General features: G+C 40.6%; 1 protein-coding gene across 1 annotated transcript in view; it reads left to right on the top strand.

Moving 5' to 3' along the window:
• The first annotated feature begins 2,494 nt into the window (after window positions 1-2,494).
• LOC149160590 (uncharacterized) overlaps window positions 2,495-16,735 on the top strand; it is a 61,735-nt gene continuing 47,494 nt past the window's right edge. Inside the window, exon 1 of the mRNA XM_089436745.1 lies at window positions 2,495-3,363. Coding sequence (XP_089292871.1) covers window positions 2,726-3,363 — 638 coding nt within the window. The 5' untranslated portion in view covers window positions 2,495-2,725. The remainder of the gene's footprint in view (window positions 3,364-16,735) is intronic.

Here is a 16,735-nt window from a genome sequence, read left to right as displayed (position 1 = left end):
CTTGACCAACAACAACAACGTCCCAGCAGCTCCTCAAATCGAATCTGCACTGCTCTTCCAGCCCCAACAATTGACTGATTTGAGCCTCTCAGGCTTTACGTTGGCCCAGAGAGCCGACGCAGCCACTACATGAGCTTCTCTCGGGTATTGCGTCACCCTCTACAGGCTCGAAATGTTGACGCATGCACTGTGTGAGCCTCTGCATCACTCCTTCAGTTGCTCCTCTGGCTCTGAAACAACGCTGTCACTCGGAACAACTACTTCTCTGCTGTAGTTTCGCTGGATCTCCCGGCTGATGGCTTCAGTGTCCTATGATTTGAAATGCTCTCATACCATGTGAAATTTTTTGAATCTACACATCAAAAATCTTACTACAATCACTAGTTTATCATCTCCTACTTGTTATTACATTCAACAAGTTATTTAATTTATAAACAGTGATGAAAAACACTAATGTAGACTACATTGACATACAGATCATAAACTAAAACAAATATGAGACAAACACACAAGGGACATCGTTATTTTTTGACAACATGTCTCTGGAAAAACCCAATGCGGGAAAACTAGTGCAACAGATAGAGGGTTTGTATTATTAAGCAAGCATAATCTAAGTACAACAGGTTACCTCTCACACCGGCTAACCTTTTAGAGAAATCTTGGTAGCAAGAAATACATATGAGCATTTATCTCATTCTCTAAGTCACAACTGATCCACTGAGTGGCCTGACTTCGGCAAGCATTGCGAAAATCCGAACGCAATCTCTACTTGGGCCAGTGTCTTGCCTTTGGGAGATTGTGTCACTCCTTCTGCTGGATCGATTCGCTGGAGGAAGACTTCTGTTCATCCCTCTCGGCGCAGAACCTAGCTTCTCTGGCAAAATCTCGAACTTCTGACGAATATCCTGCACTTCCACTGCAAGAGACCCTCTTGGCCTACGTGGGCTCTGCGTGAGCCCCTTCCTAGGCTACGTAGGTCTCTGCGCTGTCTCTCTGATGCTACTACTGCCTCTTTGCCTGGTACTCTTTGGCTCGAAACTCCTTTCTGATCCAAATCTCTGCTTTTGCCCCTCTCACTGCAACTCAGATCACTAGTTCGATTTTCTCAGTAAACCACTCCCCAGAAGAAAAAAAAATCGAACTGATTTGATCAACATGGTGTGTCTCCAACTGACCCTCAAACCTCCTCTTATATTTTTCCTATAGATGAATCAACGGGGGAGATTAAGTCCCTAATCAACGGCTAAGATTAAAACAAACTTGATCCTCGTCTCTTAGAAGCTTCTCACCCGTATTTTTATTAATACCCATTAATATTTTTATTTTCCTAAGTTTAGACTTAGGAACCCATTAAAAATATTAATTATTTTATTAACTCACAATCTGCGTGGAATTTCTCCAAACGATTTTGGGTTTTGGAGATTTCATGTGTTCTAGCCCCTCCACAAAATTTTGGAGCTAGGGCACATCTGAAGCTACTCAAAATCAACAGTTATCGCTAGTGTTTATGTAGGATCAATGTTTCAACGACTACATAGAAAAAATCATCGTTGGCGTCACAATGATCTCCCTGTTTAGTGGTTACATAGAAATGAAAAGCTTACCTAGTGCAAAGATTGGCAGGTGTTGAACTAATGTCCATGACTTTGTTTTCTAAGTTTGTTTTAGTCATTTAATCTCTCATGTAGCATGTAAGCTGACAAATAATTTGTTTACAATAATAATTATTGAAAATTGTGACCAAATTATTTTTATTCATGCACATGACCATACTTCATTACAAATAAATCTCTTTACTTATTAAAATTACCCATTATAATCAATACCATAATTTTTGTTGAAATTACAAATAATAATAGATAGTATAATTTTTTTTTTTTAAATTACATAATTGTAAATTTAATTAATTAAATATCACCTAAATTCAAATCCCCATAATGAGCAAAGTATCATAGCCTTACTCGATGCTTCAATGTTAAATGAGCCCTAATTGTATTCAAATTAAGAATGTTATAATAAAAAACTTTTATGAACGCTCAAGGCATTTGTCAACTTGCATATATATCTCATGTTTACATAAAACACTCTTATATTAGATTCAGTGTTGTGTGTGGATTTCCCTTATGTCACCGAAATGCAACAAATCACTATTTATTAATTTATAAAAATTAAAATAATTTATTTTATAATATTGTAATATTTTTTTAGTAAAAAATGTAACAGAGCAATTATTAAATTTTTGTATAGATAAATCTCTTCCCAATCAAAATATCTTAAAAATGTGATTAATCAAGAAAACATCTATCTAAATTATTTTTTAATCGATAAAATTAAATAACATACTTTACAATATTTTTAATGTTAGTGTAATATTTATTTAAACCAAAATTTAATAAACATTATACAATATTATCATTTTGGAAATTTATATTTATCATATTAAATTTTTTATTATAAATATTTTAATCGGCTTAACCGGAACATTTTAATCATTCTCTATTTATAAGAGTCTGTCTATGTATGAATCTGATCGACTCATCACAGCACAGCCGACCCAACCAACCTCTGATATATTTACATGGATATTGGTAGACCAGGAGTCTTCATCGGTGGAAACATAGGTAATTTTTGAGAAGATCCATCTGCATTTTGTTTGCTTCCCCATCAGTAGAAAAAAATCTCCAATTCGGAGTTGCAGGGTTCGAACTTGAGACCATCTATCGTCATGTATCAAATCTTCGTCAAGGGTTTGGATGGCAGAACAAAATGCCTGCAGTTGTCTGCACCCCACCTCGCGGTCTCGGATCTGAAGGACAGGCTCTTCGATCTGATTAAAGTCCCTCCGCAGTTTCAGAGGCTCGTTTCGGGCACCCGCCAGATCGCCGATGACGCCCTTCTGGTCGCCGCCCGCGACGGCCTGTACCCACAAGTCCATCTCCTCCTCCGCCTGAGAGGGGGCAAAGGGGGTTTCGGCTCTCTTCTGAGGGGCGCCGCCACCAAGGCCGGCCAGAAGAAGACCAGCAATTTCGATGCATGCCGCGACATGAGCGGAAGGAGGCTCCGCCAAGTGAACGCCGAGAAGAAACTGGAGGAGTGGAAGGCGGACGCGCAGGAGAGGCAGCTTGAGAAGATTGCGGAGGATTACCTGAAGAAGCAGGCGAAGATTATGAAGAAGAGTGACCCTCGCTCCGACGAGGGCGCCAGGGATGTGGAGAAGTACAGGACCGAAGCTTCCAGGGCCATGGAGGCCGTCGAGTCCGCGGTCAAAGATGGACTGCAGGAGGCCCTCAAGCTTCAACAAAATGGGAAGAGGAAGAAGATCGAAGATCCACAACTTGTCAACGCCAAGCGAGCTAAATTATGGTTAGTTATCACCAACCTGAATTTTTCTTCCAATTTTTGGGTTAATTAAGGTTTTCGAAATTTTAGCGTTACAAGGGTTCTGAGAAACACGCATGTAAAAATCTGAATACCCAGTAAAGGAAACTTTGTAAAATGCTCAATTCACTGTAGCAAGAAGCCGTAAATTTTCTGTAGTTAAATGTTGAGGAAAACCATGACATGGATAAGCTAATGACTTGTAGCTAGGGTTGCAAGTTAATAGGTTGTGTTTTCACAAAGCTAATCTTTCTTAAAAGCTCAATTCACTAAAGATTCCCGAGTCTGTAGCAACAAGTCCTCAATTTACTGTCGTTAAATGTTTTCTTGTTTGTTTGTAAAGGGGTCCACTGAAATCCGCCACATAAATGGGCTGTCGAGGTCACCAAGATTTTTACTTGGGCTGTCGAGGTAGCTGGGACTTCCTCCTGATCTTGATCGTGGTGAAAACATGTCTTTATCGGCGGGGGTTGATCCTCGGTTTGAGCACTGATCACTTGACCGGAAATCGTTTGTTAAAAGTTACGAAGGGCCTTAGAGGAGAGCATAGCCTGTCATTGAGTTTGTAAGAGGGTAGTCCCTAAAATAACGGGGCTGATTAAGCTATAGCAAAACAATAAATTATTCTAGGAGTTAATTCGATACACAAAAATACATTAAGCAACAACATATAATTTATATCATAGACGAGCAGATAATCAAATGACAAATTTAAATAACAAGATAGACTAGTGCCAAGAGTAAACACATGTGTTCTTGATGAGGAGAGAGAGATATGTGTGAGAATGAATGATGTCCAAATGAGGTAGATGAACCTTTTATTTATATGCAACGTTGAGGATGAAAAGACATGTCTTTTGGGCTTTTGAGCCTACATTAGTTTGTTGGCCGACCTTGACAATTTGTTCATAAACGAAATAAATTCATAATTCCATTTGTACATGTCAGAATGAGATGATATTTAGATCAATCCTACACCTCTTGGAAAGTGGAGTTTGGCTATAGTTGCCAAATTTACCACTCCCTCTCAACTAGGAAGAACTCCACCTGCCAACCCATTCCTGTCATCCTTGCTTTGCTCTGCTCTGTTGAACCATGAAGAAATGATCGAGAATGTGTCATACCATTCTCCATTGACCCGAAGTCAGTCTCCAATAATTGAGATTGTATCATACCACTCTCTATTGACCCAAAGTCAGTCTCCATTGATCCCAGATCAATATCAAACATTCTAACATAGGGAGAATGGTAGTACATGATGCGTCCATCAGTAGTACACGTTGCTTCCATAGGTAGTACTATGGTCCCTATATCCTCATTTCCCTACTAATTGGCCAAATGAGAGGTACTTCCCACAAGTCCCGCACTACATGGGTAGGATGTGCTGGCAAGAGAATGTGAACCACTCATCTTGCTCATATGCCATAGGAGAAGGTGAACCACTCATCCTATGCATATCTCAACCATCATGGGGTATCACAGGGGAAGGTGAACCACTCACCTTGTACATCGCGCACCACTAGGGGAAGGCGAACCACTCACCCTATGGTCGCTCATCACTCCAAGAAGTACCCCAAGTCCCCTGGAGCTCTCAAAATTCAATATCCAAATCAAACGGGACCCTCATAAGAGGGTCTCTTCACGACTCCAAGTCGTTCACGGAAGGTTAAGAATTTGACCTTCCCGAAGGGCTTTGTAAGAATATTTGTGACCTAATCATTAGTCCCAATATGCCGGAGCCTTATTGCTCCCCGTTGTACCATATCCCAGATAAAGTGGTACTTGATATCAATATGCTTGGAGCGGTCATGAAACACGGGATTCTTAGAAAGACGAATCCCACTTTGGTTGTTGCAAAAGATTACGGTGGTATCTAGCACATGTCCGAACAACTCACTAAAGAGCTTTCTCAACCAAACAGATTCATAGGAGGCCATACCAGCAACAATGTATTCAGCCTCGGCGGTGCTCAAAGCAACCGAATTTTGCTTCCTGATTATCCAGGATATCGAAGCAAAACCTAGAGGGAAGCAACATCCCTATGTGCTTTTACGATCCACCACATTGCCACCCCAGTCGGCATCATAATAACCATGGAGCTTCACATTCCTGGCAGTGTATCTCAATGCATAGGTGATTGTGCCCCGAAAGATATCTCAAGAGATTCTTGGCAACAATCCAATAAATGTCATGAGGCTCGACCATAAACTGACTCCTGTATTTACTACAAAACATATGTCCTGATGGGAGTTCACCAAGAACATCAGGGCCCCCACGAGTTGACAGTACTCGAAGGATTTCCCAAATCGGGACCAACAACACTTCCACATGACTTCTTGAAGTTAAGTTCCATCGGAGTATTCACGGACTTGCAGTCCACCATCCCAAATCTTTCAAGTAGCTTCACAACGTATTTTCCTTGCGAAAGCAAAATCTCACCTGGCTTTTGCCAGACCTCCAACCTTTAGGAAATAATGCATCAGTCTTAGGTCCTTCATTTCAAACTCAACCTTATAGTAAAGGTTCAGATCAGCTTCACTTCTTGTAAATCCTAGCTTTATCAGATGGTTGTCGATCCTCTCATACCAAGCCCAGGGAGCTTGCTTCAGCCCATAGAGGGCTTTCTTCAACCTGCATACATATGTTTGACGATCTTGAACTTCGAACCACTCTGGTTGTTCTACATATACTTCCTCCTTAATTGAACCATGCAAGAAGGCAGTTTTGACATCCATCTGGTGTAGGTTCCATCCATGCGAGGCAACAAGGGCTATAATCGAATGGATGGTGGTATATTGGGCAACTGGTGCAAATATCTCATCATAGTCCACACTTTCCTTTTGAGAGAAGCCTCGAGCAACAAACTTGGCCTTGAACTTTTCAACACTTCCATCAACTCCATGCTTGATCTTTTAGAGCCATTTCGAGGTGATAATGGATTTGTCCTTGGCTCTAGGGACCACATCCCAAACGTCATTCTTCATAATCGACTCATACTCTGTGTTCATAACATCCTTCCAAACTTGGTGCTTCACAACTTCTTCGAATGTGCAAGGTTCAGATTGAACAATGGTGCTCACGGAAGTAAGTACCCTTGGTACCTATTTGACTTCTTACTTTCAGGAAATGTCCCCTTTGGTGCAACATGTTTCTCGGCATCTTCGAGAGTTTCCCTAAGCCATCCCTTGGTACCTATTTGACTTCTTACTTTCAGGGAATGTCCCCTTTGGTGCAACATGTTTCTCGGCATCTTTGAGAGTTTCCTTAAGCCATGAGGGGTCTCCTATTTGAGGAGGAGGGCTCATGAGGAGGTGGATCAATGGGATTGGGCTCATGAAGAGGTGGATCAATGGGATCCATTGGTCCTTCAATATTGGGCATCGGCTCATCATGTGGTTTTCCTCGCTTTCCTATATCTGCTTCTTTGTCCTTCCTTGGAATAGGAAGGTTACTAATCTTCCCAAGGGCAATATCTTCATCAAAGGTGACATAATGACTTTTCTCCACTTCTCTTTGACCAGGCTCATAGATTCTATATGCCTTAGAAGTTTCACTGTAGCCCACAAATGTTGCTTTCTTCCCAGATGCATCCAATTTGCTTCTCTTTTCTTTCAGCACATGAAAATATACGGGGTTACCAAAAAATTCTAAAGCGAGAAACATCAGGTTTCTTATTGGTGAAATCTTCTTCGGGAGTTTTGGAGTCCAACACTTGATGAGGGCATCTATTTTGAATGTACACGACATTGTTGGCAGCTTTTGCGCATAAGAACTTCAGAAGGCTTTAATCATGAAGCATGGCACTAGTGGCTTCTATAATAGAACGATTCTTCCTTTCAACAACCATTTTGCTCAGTAGTATATGTGGTAACAGTCTCCCTCTTAATGCCAACTTCTCTACAATAGTCATTGAACTCATTTGATTCATATTCAGTTCCATTATCGATCCTCAATATTTTGATCTTCTTCTTGGTTTGATTTTCGACCAAGGCTTTGAAAGAACAGAACCATGAGAATACTTCGTCCTTCTTCTTCAAAAAATATATCCAAGTTTTGCGAGAGAAATCATCCACAAAGATAGCATAATATAAATATTCTCCCAAAGAGTTTACAGGCATCACACCAGATAGGTCAGAATGAACCAATTACAATATGTTGGTAGTCTTGCTATCGCGGGGAATGGTCCCCTTGTGTGTTTTCGTTCGGCACATCCCTGACAAACACCTTCATGTTTTACTTTAAATTTGGGCATACCTGTTACTGTCTTCCTCACATCGAGTAGAGCCTTATAATGTAGATGAGCAAACCTCCAGTGCCATAATTCGGATTGAAGAGGTGTCACAAGACATAGCTCCTAATGGGCTTCCTTCAACTTCATATAGGCTATCAACCTAAATCCAAGTGTAAATGCTTCTTTGAAATTTCTATTCCAAACATGTACCTTTCCATCGATGAATGCCACCTTCAATCCTTCGTCTTCTATCGCCGAGATAGAGACCCGGTTCTTCTTTAGATCGGGTACATATAGTACTTCTTGTAGATGAATGGTGTTACCTTGATTCAATTGAAGAGTGACATTCCCAACTCCCTTCACGGGATAGGTGGCATTGTCCCCAAGGATAGTTTCCAAATTTGTATCCTTTTCAATTAGATTTGAAAGAGCTTCCTTATACTTGGTGAAGTGCCTTGAGGCACCACTATCAATCAACCAATTTCCCAACGTATTCGGAGGAGAGGCAGTAGAGAGGGCAGATATAATATACAATTCTTTTGCTTGTTATCAACAACATTAGATTCATCATACCTAGAGTTTCTTGATCTTTTGGGAGGGCGACCATTTCCATGTTGAGTAGCGGGAGCATTCATTTTTCCTTTGTTGAACCTATCATTCATTGATTGTTGTTGCCTCTGAAATTGTTGTTGTTGTGGTTGTTATCATCATGAGGTGTATCCCTTCTATTAGGACACTCCCTGGCATAGTGGCCAGGCTTGTTACAAATGAAGCATCTTCCCTTCCTTCCATTTTGAATCCCGACCTTCCTTGATATTTGCTTATTTGAACATGCATTGTTCTTCTTTTTAGCATGAGCGAAGAATGCAATAGGATCATTCCTATTTGAAGACATATCCATTTCCATCATCCTTGTCTCTTCTTGAGAACATCTAGTCAACAATTCTTCAAAACCTGGAATCTTGTCATTGTTGAGAATAATAGTGTTGAACACATGGCATTCACGAGGGAGTCCTCCAGCAACAATGAGAGTGATCTCCCTATGCAATAGCCTCTCCAATCGAAAGAAGATCATTTTTGATCTCGGTCATTCTCATGAAGTAGGATTGAATATCTTCACTTCTTCCCTTATGTCCTTCATTTTGTTCTTGAGAAAGAGAACTTGGTTTGCATTGCTAGCTTTGAACATGCCGACCAATCTGTCATACACTTCCTTAGATGTGTTCAAATCAGAGATGTATGCAACCAAATGCTTGCTAATAGAATCCCTGATAATCTTCTTTGCTTTGACTTCACCCTTCTTGTACTTTGTCTTCGTGGCAACCGGTGCATTTGAAGGAGGTTAAGAAATATTTCCCTGCACATATAGTCCATAACATCCTGCTCTTCGAAAGTCAAATCAAGAGACATCTTCCATGCATGATAATCAAATTTATCATTGAGCTTGTCATCAGGCTTGAAGTAAGATGTGGAGGCCAAGAAATCTTAGTGATTGATCTTTTCACTCTTGCTTGGGCTTTGTCTTCATCTTAGCTCCTATACCATGTTAATTTTAGATAACAATGGTATGTTCTATGCGTAAGAGCAATTTACTTCAATTTTCTTGTTAGCCCAATATCAATTTCTAGATTAGCAATCACATTAACATGACAGTAAATGCAGATAGAACATAAATAAAAATAGTAGAAGACAGGCCAAGATAAGAGGACACACGATGTGGCGCATGCCAAGGACAAACCCCAATGTGGGGGAACCCTTTGATCAATTCTTCTTATTATTCTTCAAAAGTTTAGCAGAAAGAGAGTACAATATGCAAAATTCACTTGCCCAATCAAAGTCAAATCTGTCTAGTCAAACAACAGCCATAGGAAGCCCTAACCAGAAAGTCAACACTGGTCAACATGGTAGAATTTCTTCTTTGAATCAGCTCGGTCAAACCCAGTCAACTTGGCCTCCAACATTCATTCAAATCAGCCCAAAACAATCTCGAAAATGATAGTCAAACTTGGTCAACACAGGGGTCAAACCTGCGGTCAACGCTAGTCATGTTTGCCTTGATTTTTGTGCCCAAAAATGCAGTCTGCCCAAATAGAAAACTCCCCAAGAAAAACATAGTCAAATTTGGTCAATCGCAGCTCAGTCAACGCTAGTCAAACCCTTCCTGTGATTCGGTCAACGCCCAAAACAGAAAACGCAGTCTGTCCTTTGCACGTGTGGAGAGAGAGAAGGCTGCCTTGAAGTTGTACGACCCAATCAGATGAGGAGAGAGAGATATGTGTGAGAATGAATGATGTGCAAATGAGGTAGATGCACCTTCTATTTATATGCAATGTTGAGGATGAAAATACGTCTCTTTTTTGGGCTTCTGAGCCTACATTAAATTGCTGGCCGACCTTGACAATTTGTCCATAAACAAAATAAATTCATAATTCCATTTGTACATGTCAGAATGAGATGATCTTTAGATCAATCCTACACCTCTCGGAAAGAGGAATCCAATAAAAATATCAGCTGCATCATATGAGCTGTCCAAGGTGGAGTTTGACCCTAGTTGCCAAATGTAACAGGAAGAGGCAGCGTGAGGGAGCAGTCACTCCGTAGAGAGTGACTTAGAGGCACCAACGTATGGGCGTAGGTTCCATCTTTGGGTTAGGAAGTCGTTGTGGAGAGAGAAATTCCTTATAAAATTTCTCTCAGTATCTTTTCTCTGTTTAGATTATTGGAATTCTTGTACTTAGATTTGTTGCTGAAAATTAATAAGAAAACCTTCATTTGTTGCACCGGTTTTCCCACATTGGGTTTTTTCGGGGACAATTGTCCAAAAATAACTATGTTAATGTTTTTTATGTGTGTGCTAGAATTTCTCTATTTCCAGAATTTTATTTTCTGCAGTAATTTATTGTGAAAATTGCAATAGTAAACTTATTCGATATTTGCCGTAGCAAATAAACTGCATAATCTATTTGACAGTTAGAAGAATATTTTTCAGTTATTGCAATAGATGAAATTTTCACATGGTATCAGAGCAGATATGATTAGCTGGAGAGCTCAGTAGCAGAGAAAGGAAGAGGTTCACTGCTCAGCGTGAGCAACAATTCGAATCCCTAGAGGGTAGCATAGTCTCTTGGCTAGGAAGTTGTAATTTTTGAGGAAAATAATCTTTTCTGAGAGAAAAAAACTTGATTTCTCCAGATCAAGAAAGTCTAGAGGTAGAGGGAGCAACCCCATATTTTTTTGCAGAGCAGATCTCTAGCCAAACACAGTAATTTTGCAGCAGTTTGTTGAGCAGATTCAACGTCGGGAGGAAAGAGAAATAACACATAAAATTATGGACAAAATTAATAGTTAGGATGATTTAGATTTATCTCCCAGGTTGGAGGATGAATTTGCTTGCCTATCAGGATCAACTTCACCTGGTGTCTGGTATATAGATAGTGGAGCTTCAGCTCATATGATAGGAGTTAGAGAATATTTCTCTAGCTATCAAGAAGAGCAGATGGACTTCCAGATCACTATGGGCAATAGAACTAAATGTACTCTTGTAGGGAGAGGCACCATAGAGTTTCAAAGGGAGTCAACACCAATGCTACTAATGTATTGCATGTGCCTGGATTGGGTATGAACCTAATTTCAGTGTCCTAGTTACAGGACAAGGGGTATGATGTACACTTTGTAGGGAAGAAAGTGTATGTCAATCACTCAAGTTGGAAGAACATGGAACAAATTGGAGCTCGAAGCAACAAGTTATACAGGTTGCAACTCGATTCTTTAATGGCACGAATAGGCAGTGACAGTAGCAGTGGAAAGGAGTTGAACGAATTTTGGCACAGGAGGGTGTGACATTTACACCATGGAGCACTCAAAATGCTCAGAGAAACTTCCAGTTCTTAGTACTAATACACTTAGATATTTTTGGCTCAATGTCCACTAGAGCTCTTAGTGTTGGTGAATACTTCATCACCTTTATTGATGACCATTCCAGAAAGACCTGGATCTATTTCTTAAAGACCAAAGATGAGGTCTTTGATCAGTTCAAAGAGTTAAGGCACTCGTAGAGAATGCGACAGGGAAGAAGATTGAGGTGCTTCGCTAAGATAATGGTGGAGAAGACATTGATAAAGATTTGACAGGTTTTTGTGCAAAGGAAGGCATCAAGAGAGAATGGACATCTCCATATAATCCTCAACAGAATGGAGTAGCAGAGTGGAAAAACAGAACAATAATTGGGGTTGCGAAGGCTATGATGTATGATCAGGATCTGCCAAGATTTCTATGGGCAGAGGCATGTAGCACAACAATGAACATTCAGAATAGAACTCCTCAAGAGCATTAGGGAAGAAAACGCCAAAGGTAGTCTAGGAAATAAGCATAAAGTAAGTCACTTGAGGATTTTTGGGAGTGCAACTTACTGCCACATGCTAGATGAAAAACACAGTGAATTGGACCAGACTGCAGAGGAGGAGTTCCACGTTGAGTATAGCGAGACCTCAAAGGCATATAGGATCTACATTCCTAGCAGTAGGAAGATTGTAGTGAGACGAGATGTAAAGTTCATGGAGGACAAAGCTTTTAGGAGATCTCGAGAGATGCCTGTAGGTGATCAGAATCAATCAACAAAAGTTTCGTTAGTCCAGCAACAGGGACAGCTAGTGGGACCAACAGGAGGACAATCACAAGATTCAAATACAATGACTAGTACCAGTGTTTCCTCAGGGGTAGGAGATCCTGGGATTTCTCAGCAAACAGAACAATAGGAACAGGAGGAGGAACTGATTGAACCTCCCACCACCAGTGGTAGAGTCAGCAGGGAAGTTCATTAGACATTGAGAGATGCAGAGGAGTTTATCGGAACTTCTAGGACGGACAAGCCTTGGTAGTTCAGGGTGCAGAACCCTCCAGCTTTCAAGAAGCCGCACAACATCAGGTGTCGGTGGATGCCATAGTAGAAGAGTATAGTTCTATCATGACAAATGGTGTTTGGGATGTAGTATCGAGGCCGGAAAACAGATCAGTTGTAGGTTCCAGATGGATCTACAAGATCAAGTACGCTGCAGATGGCAGTGTAGAGAAGTACAAGGCTAGGTTCGTGGCAAAGGGGTATGCACAAAAAGAAGGAATAAACTACGAGGTGACCTTTGCTCCAGTGGATAGATACACCTCTATTAGATCTGTTATATCCCTAGCAGCTCAGATGGGATGGGAGATTCACTAGATGGACGTCAAGACAACATTCTTGAACGAGGTGATAGAAGAAGTGGTGTATATAGAACAACTTGACGACTTCGAAACTCATGAGAAGTGCACTCATGTGTGCAGGTTGAAGAAAGCCCTTTACGGGCTCAAGCAGGCACTTAGGGTGTGGTTTGGTCGGAGGGACAGTTATTTGCAACGGTTGGGATTTGTCAAGAGTGATGCAGATCTCAACCTCTACTATTTGATGGTAGAGGATGAGCCACTCATTCTGGTTTTGTATGTGGATGACCTACTTTTGACAGGATCATTAGGGCTCATAAAAGACTGCAAGAGGAACTTTGTAGCAGAATTCGACATAAAGGATATGGGGTTGATGCACTATTTTCTAGGATTGGAAATTTAGCGGAAGAATCGGGAGATCTTCATTGGGCAAGGGAGATATGCCTCAAATATTTTGAAGAGGTTCATAATGTAGGATTGCCGACCCATGACTACACCCATGATCACCAATTGGAAGATGATAGATGCATCAGGGGACAAGGAAGTCGACCCCACGTTGTATAGACAACTCATTGGGTCTCTCATGTATTTGGTCAACACTAGGCCAAACATTTGTTTCGCTGTCAATACCCTTAGCCAGTTCATGGTTGAGCCGAAAAGGGTACATTGAGCAACAAAAAGGCACATTCTGAGGTATGTGTGCGGCATAATTGAGTATGGGTTGAAATATACTCGAGGGTATGATGTCAGATTATGTGAATTCACATATGCAGATTGGGCAGGCAGTTCAGTGGACAGAAAAAGTACCTTCGGGTATTGCTTCAGCGTTGGATCAAGGATGGTTTCTTGGTGTAGCAGGAAGCAGAAGTCAGTAGCACTGAGCTCAACAGAAGCAGAATATATGGTAGCAAACACAGGTATGTGCAAAGCTATATGGCTTAGGAAGCTCCTTGTGAGCTTGTTCAGGCAGAGGATGGGGGCAACCAATGTTTACTGTGATAATCAGAGTTGCATAAAACTCTCTGAGAATCCAATGTTTCATGACAAGTTGAAGCACATAGATATCAGTTGTCATTTCATCAGAGACTGTGTATAGCGTGGGGCAATCCAACTGCAGTATGTTTCCATAGAAGATCAGGTAGCAGGTATGCTCACGAAGGCTCTAGGGAGAGCTAAGATCATTTAGTTCAGGGAATAGATGGGTATGGTGGAGAACTCGTTTCAGTAGCAAATACCGGGTACCTTAGATGGTTCTCAGTTGCAGATGTTGCAGTTGCAGCAACAACAGATCAGAGGGAGTTGTAGTGCAGATGCATTGTTAGCAGTAGTTCAGCAAGGTCAGCAGCAACACAGATGCAACGTATATTAGAGTTGCGTAGTAGTTGGTGGGCAACAATAGCCAAACATCAACAACATGACAAGAGCTGGTGTAGAGACAGGGCGTTGCTTCAGTGGGTTGTAGCATTGGAACGCATTCCTCGCTAAGAGGGAGTGTTAGTTTTTGTAGCATCAGATGTGTTCTAGCCAGGAGATTTGGTGGAGAGGCTAGAATACATGTATTCTCCAATACCTAGAAATCGTTTTTGGAAATTCCACCTAGAGACGAGTTAATTAGATTTATTAATCAATTTTTAATATTTTCTAAGTTTAAACTTAGGAAATATGATAATTAATCATAATTAATTAAGTCATGGTGTGAATGTTCTAGAAACTCACACAAATCGACAGGGAAATAATTTGGGCCATCAATTATGTTTTAATTTTGGCCATTGGTGCTCCAACAGAAGATTATAAGAAGAAGTCAATGGGTAGATGGAGAACACACCAATGCAGTTACACATTTGCCCAGGCAGGTCGATTTCCTCAGTGGTTGTGATTCAGTAGAGGAGATAGAGCTAGAGGGTGAGTAGCAGGTGAGAGAGAGAGGGTAGCAGCAGGGGTCCAGAAGGCAGATTTTCGAATTTAGGAAGAGGCAACGTGAGGGAGAGCATATTCCATTAGAGCACTGCGCAGTCACTGCGTAGAGAGTGACTCAGAGGCACCAACGTATGGGCATAGGTTCCATCTTTGGGTTAAGGAAGTTGCTGTGGAGAGGGAAATTCCTTATAAAATTTCTCTCAGTGTCTTTTCTCTGTCTAGATTATTAGAATCCTTGTAATCAGATTTGTTGCTGAAAATTAATAAGAAAACCCTCATGTGTTGCACCGGTTTTCCCACATTGGGTTTTTTCGGGGACAATTGTCCAAAAATAAATGTGTTAATGTTTTCTATGTGTGCGCTAGAATTTCTCTATTTCCAGCATTTTATTTTCCACAGTAATCTATTGTGAAAATTGTAGTAAACTTAGTCGATATTTGCCGTGGCAAATAAACTGCATAATCTATTTGACTGTTAAGAAGAATATTTTTCAGTTATTGCAATAGATGAAATTTTCACATCAAGACCCAAGAACAATAGCAAGACTGTCACAAAGTTCCCAAGTCAGCCCTTTTCCAAGTCTCCTCCATAAAGTCAAAGTCAACGCTGGCCAAATCTCTGAAATTTTGGTCATACCATAGAACTTTTGGTCCTGCAATAGATGGCTGAATTTCGGCCCTACAATAGCCTCTGAAAAACTGCTGAAAACTCGCACGTGTGGACAGAATTAGGGCATAAACAACTTGTCTTCTCTCTCCTTTGACTTTCACTGTTTTTCTTCATCTTGCACAAAAATTGATGTGATGATTGATTGATGGATCAGGCTTCCAAATGGTCGAGTTGACTTGTATATATACATGTACATGAGGGTCAAATTGCTGCCCCTAGGGTCGACTAGTCTAAGGAAGGCCGACTTGGTCTAGTGGATGACATTTTGACTCTTTGAAAATTCTTTTCTTTTCTTACAAAATGTCCAAATGGGACTTGACTCAAATAAATTCCTTTTGACTCATTAAATATTCTTTTGGACTCAAATGACTCTATACGCATGAAGAACATGCTTTGACTAGAAATAAAATATAATAATAAATATAATTGATAATAAAAATTACATTTTATTACATTATGAAGACTGAAACTAGTTACATTTTTCAACACTTCCTCTTAACTAGGGAAGTATTCATAATGACTCAACTAGACAATATCAAGTTGAAATATTCATATGACAAAGGATTTGGATTGATAAGCATCAATGATTATTTTTCATCATCATAACCAACATTGTAAATATAGCAAGGCATTTACTTTCAAACTCTATCTCTCCATTAGATCAGAGCACAATGATGGGGGGCATAAATTTGGAGACCACTGCCTCTCAGGCACATACTCCATCCTGTTGTTCAATAGGTATGCCCTGATAGGACTATTTGCTAATTCATTGTCACCATATTTGACACCAGGGAATATCCGTCCTCAGGACTCCTAATCTTGGATTAATATACTTGACTTATGGCGGTTAGTCCTGGTCAAAACACAAATCCTCAAAGAATATCGGCCCTAGATGCTTATCCGATCCACCATTCTCCTTACCGGTGCCTTTATTAGGCTTATAGCTGTTAGTCTTGGCCATAGTGCAAGACACATGGAGAATACGGTGTCCACCCTCACTCCCTCTTAATTAGGGAGAAGTAAACACAAGCCTAAGCTTGCCATAACCAACCTTCTTTATAGTGAGAAAACATCATCAATGGATCGACTATCTGCTTTGTCAGTACTGCTTCGTGTCTCGTTTCTGCATCATGTCAGGGATCATAAAGTACTTTGACCTTCCTGATTCTCTGCCACATGATACATGGAGAATACGATGTCCACCCTCACTCCCTCTTAAATAGGGAGAAGTAAACACAAGCCTAAGCTTGCCATAACCAACCTTCTTTATTGTGAGAAAACATCATCAATGCATCAACTATCTGCTTCGTCAGTACTGCTTCGTGTCTCCTTTCTGCATCATGTCAG

The sequence above is a fragment of the Pinus tabuliformis genome, chromosome 5_2 (assembly GCF_031772625.1).
Source record: "Pinus tabuliformis cultivar Carrire ecotype Pingquan chromosome 5_2, CPIR1, whole genome shotgun sequence".
Classification (NCBI taxonomy): domain Eukaryota; kingdom Viridiplantae; phylum Streptophyta; class Pinopsida; order Pinales; family Pinaceae; genus Pinus; species Pinus tabuliformis.
This window is presented reverse-complemented; position numbering and strand designations above follow the sequence as displayed.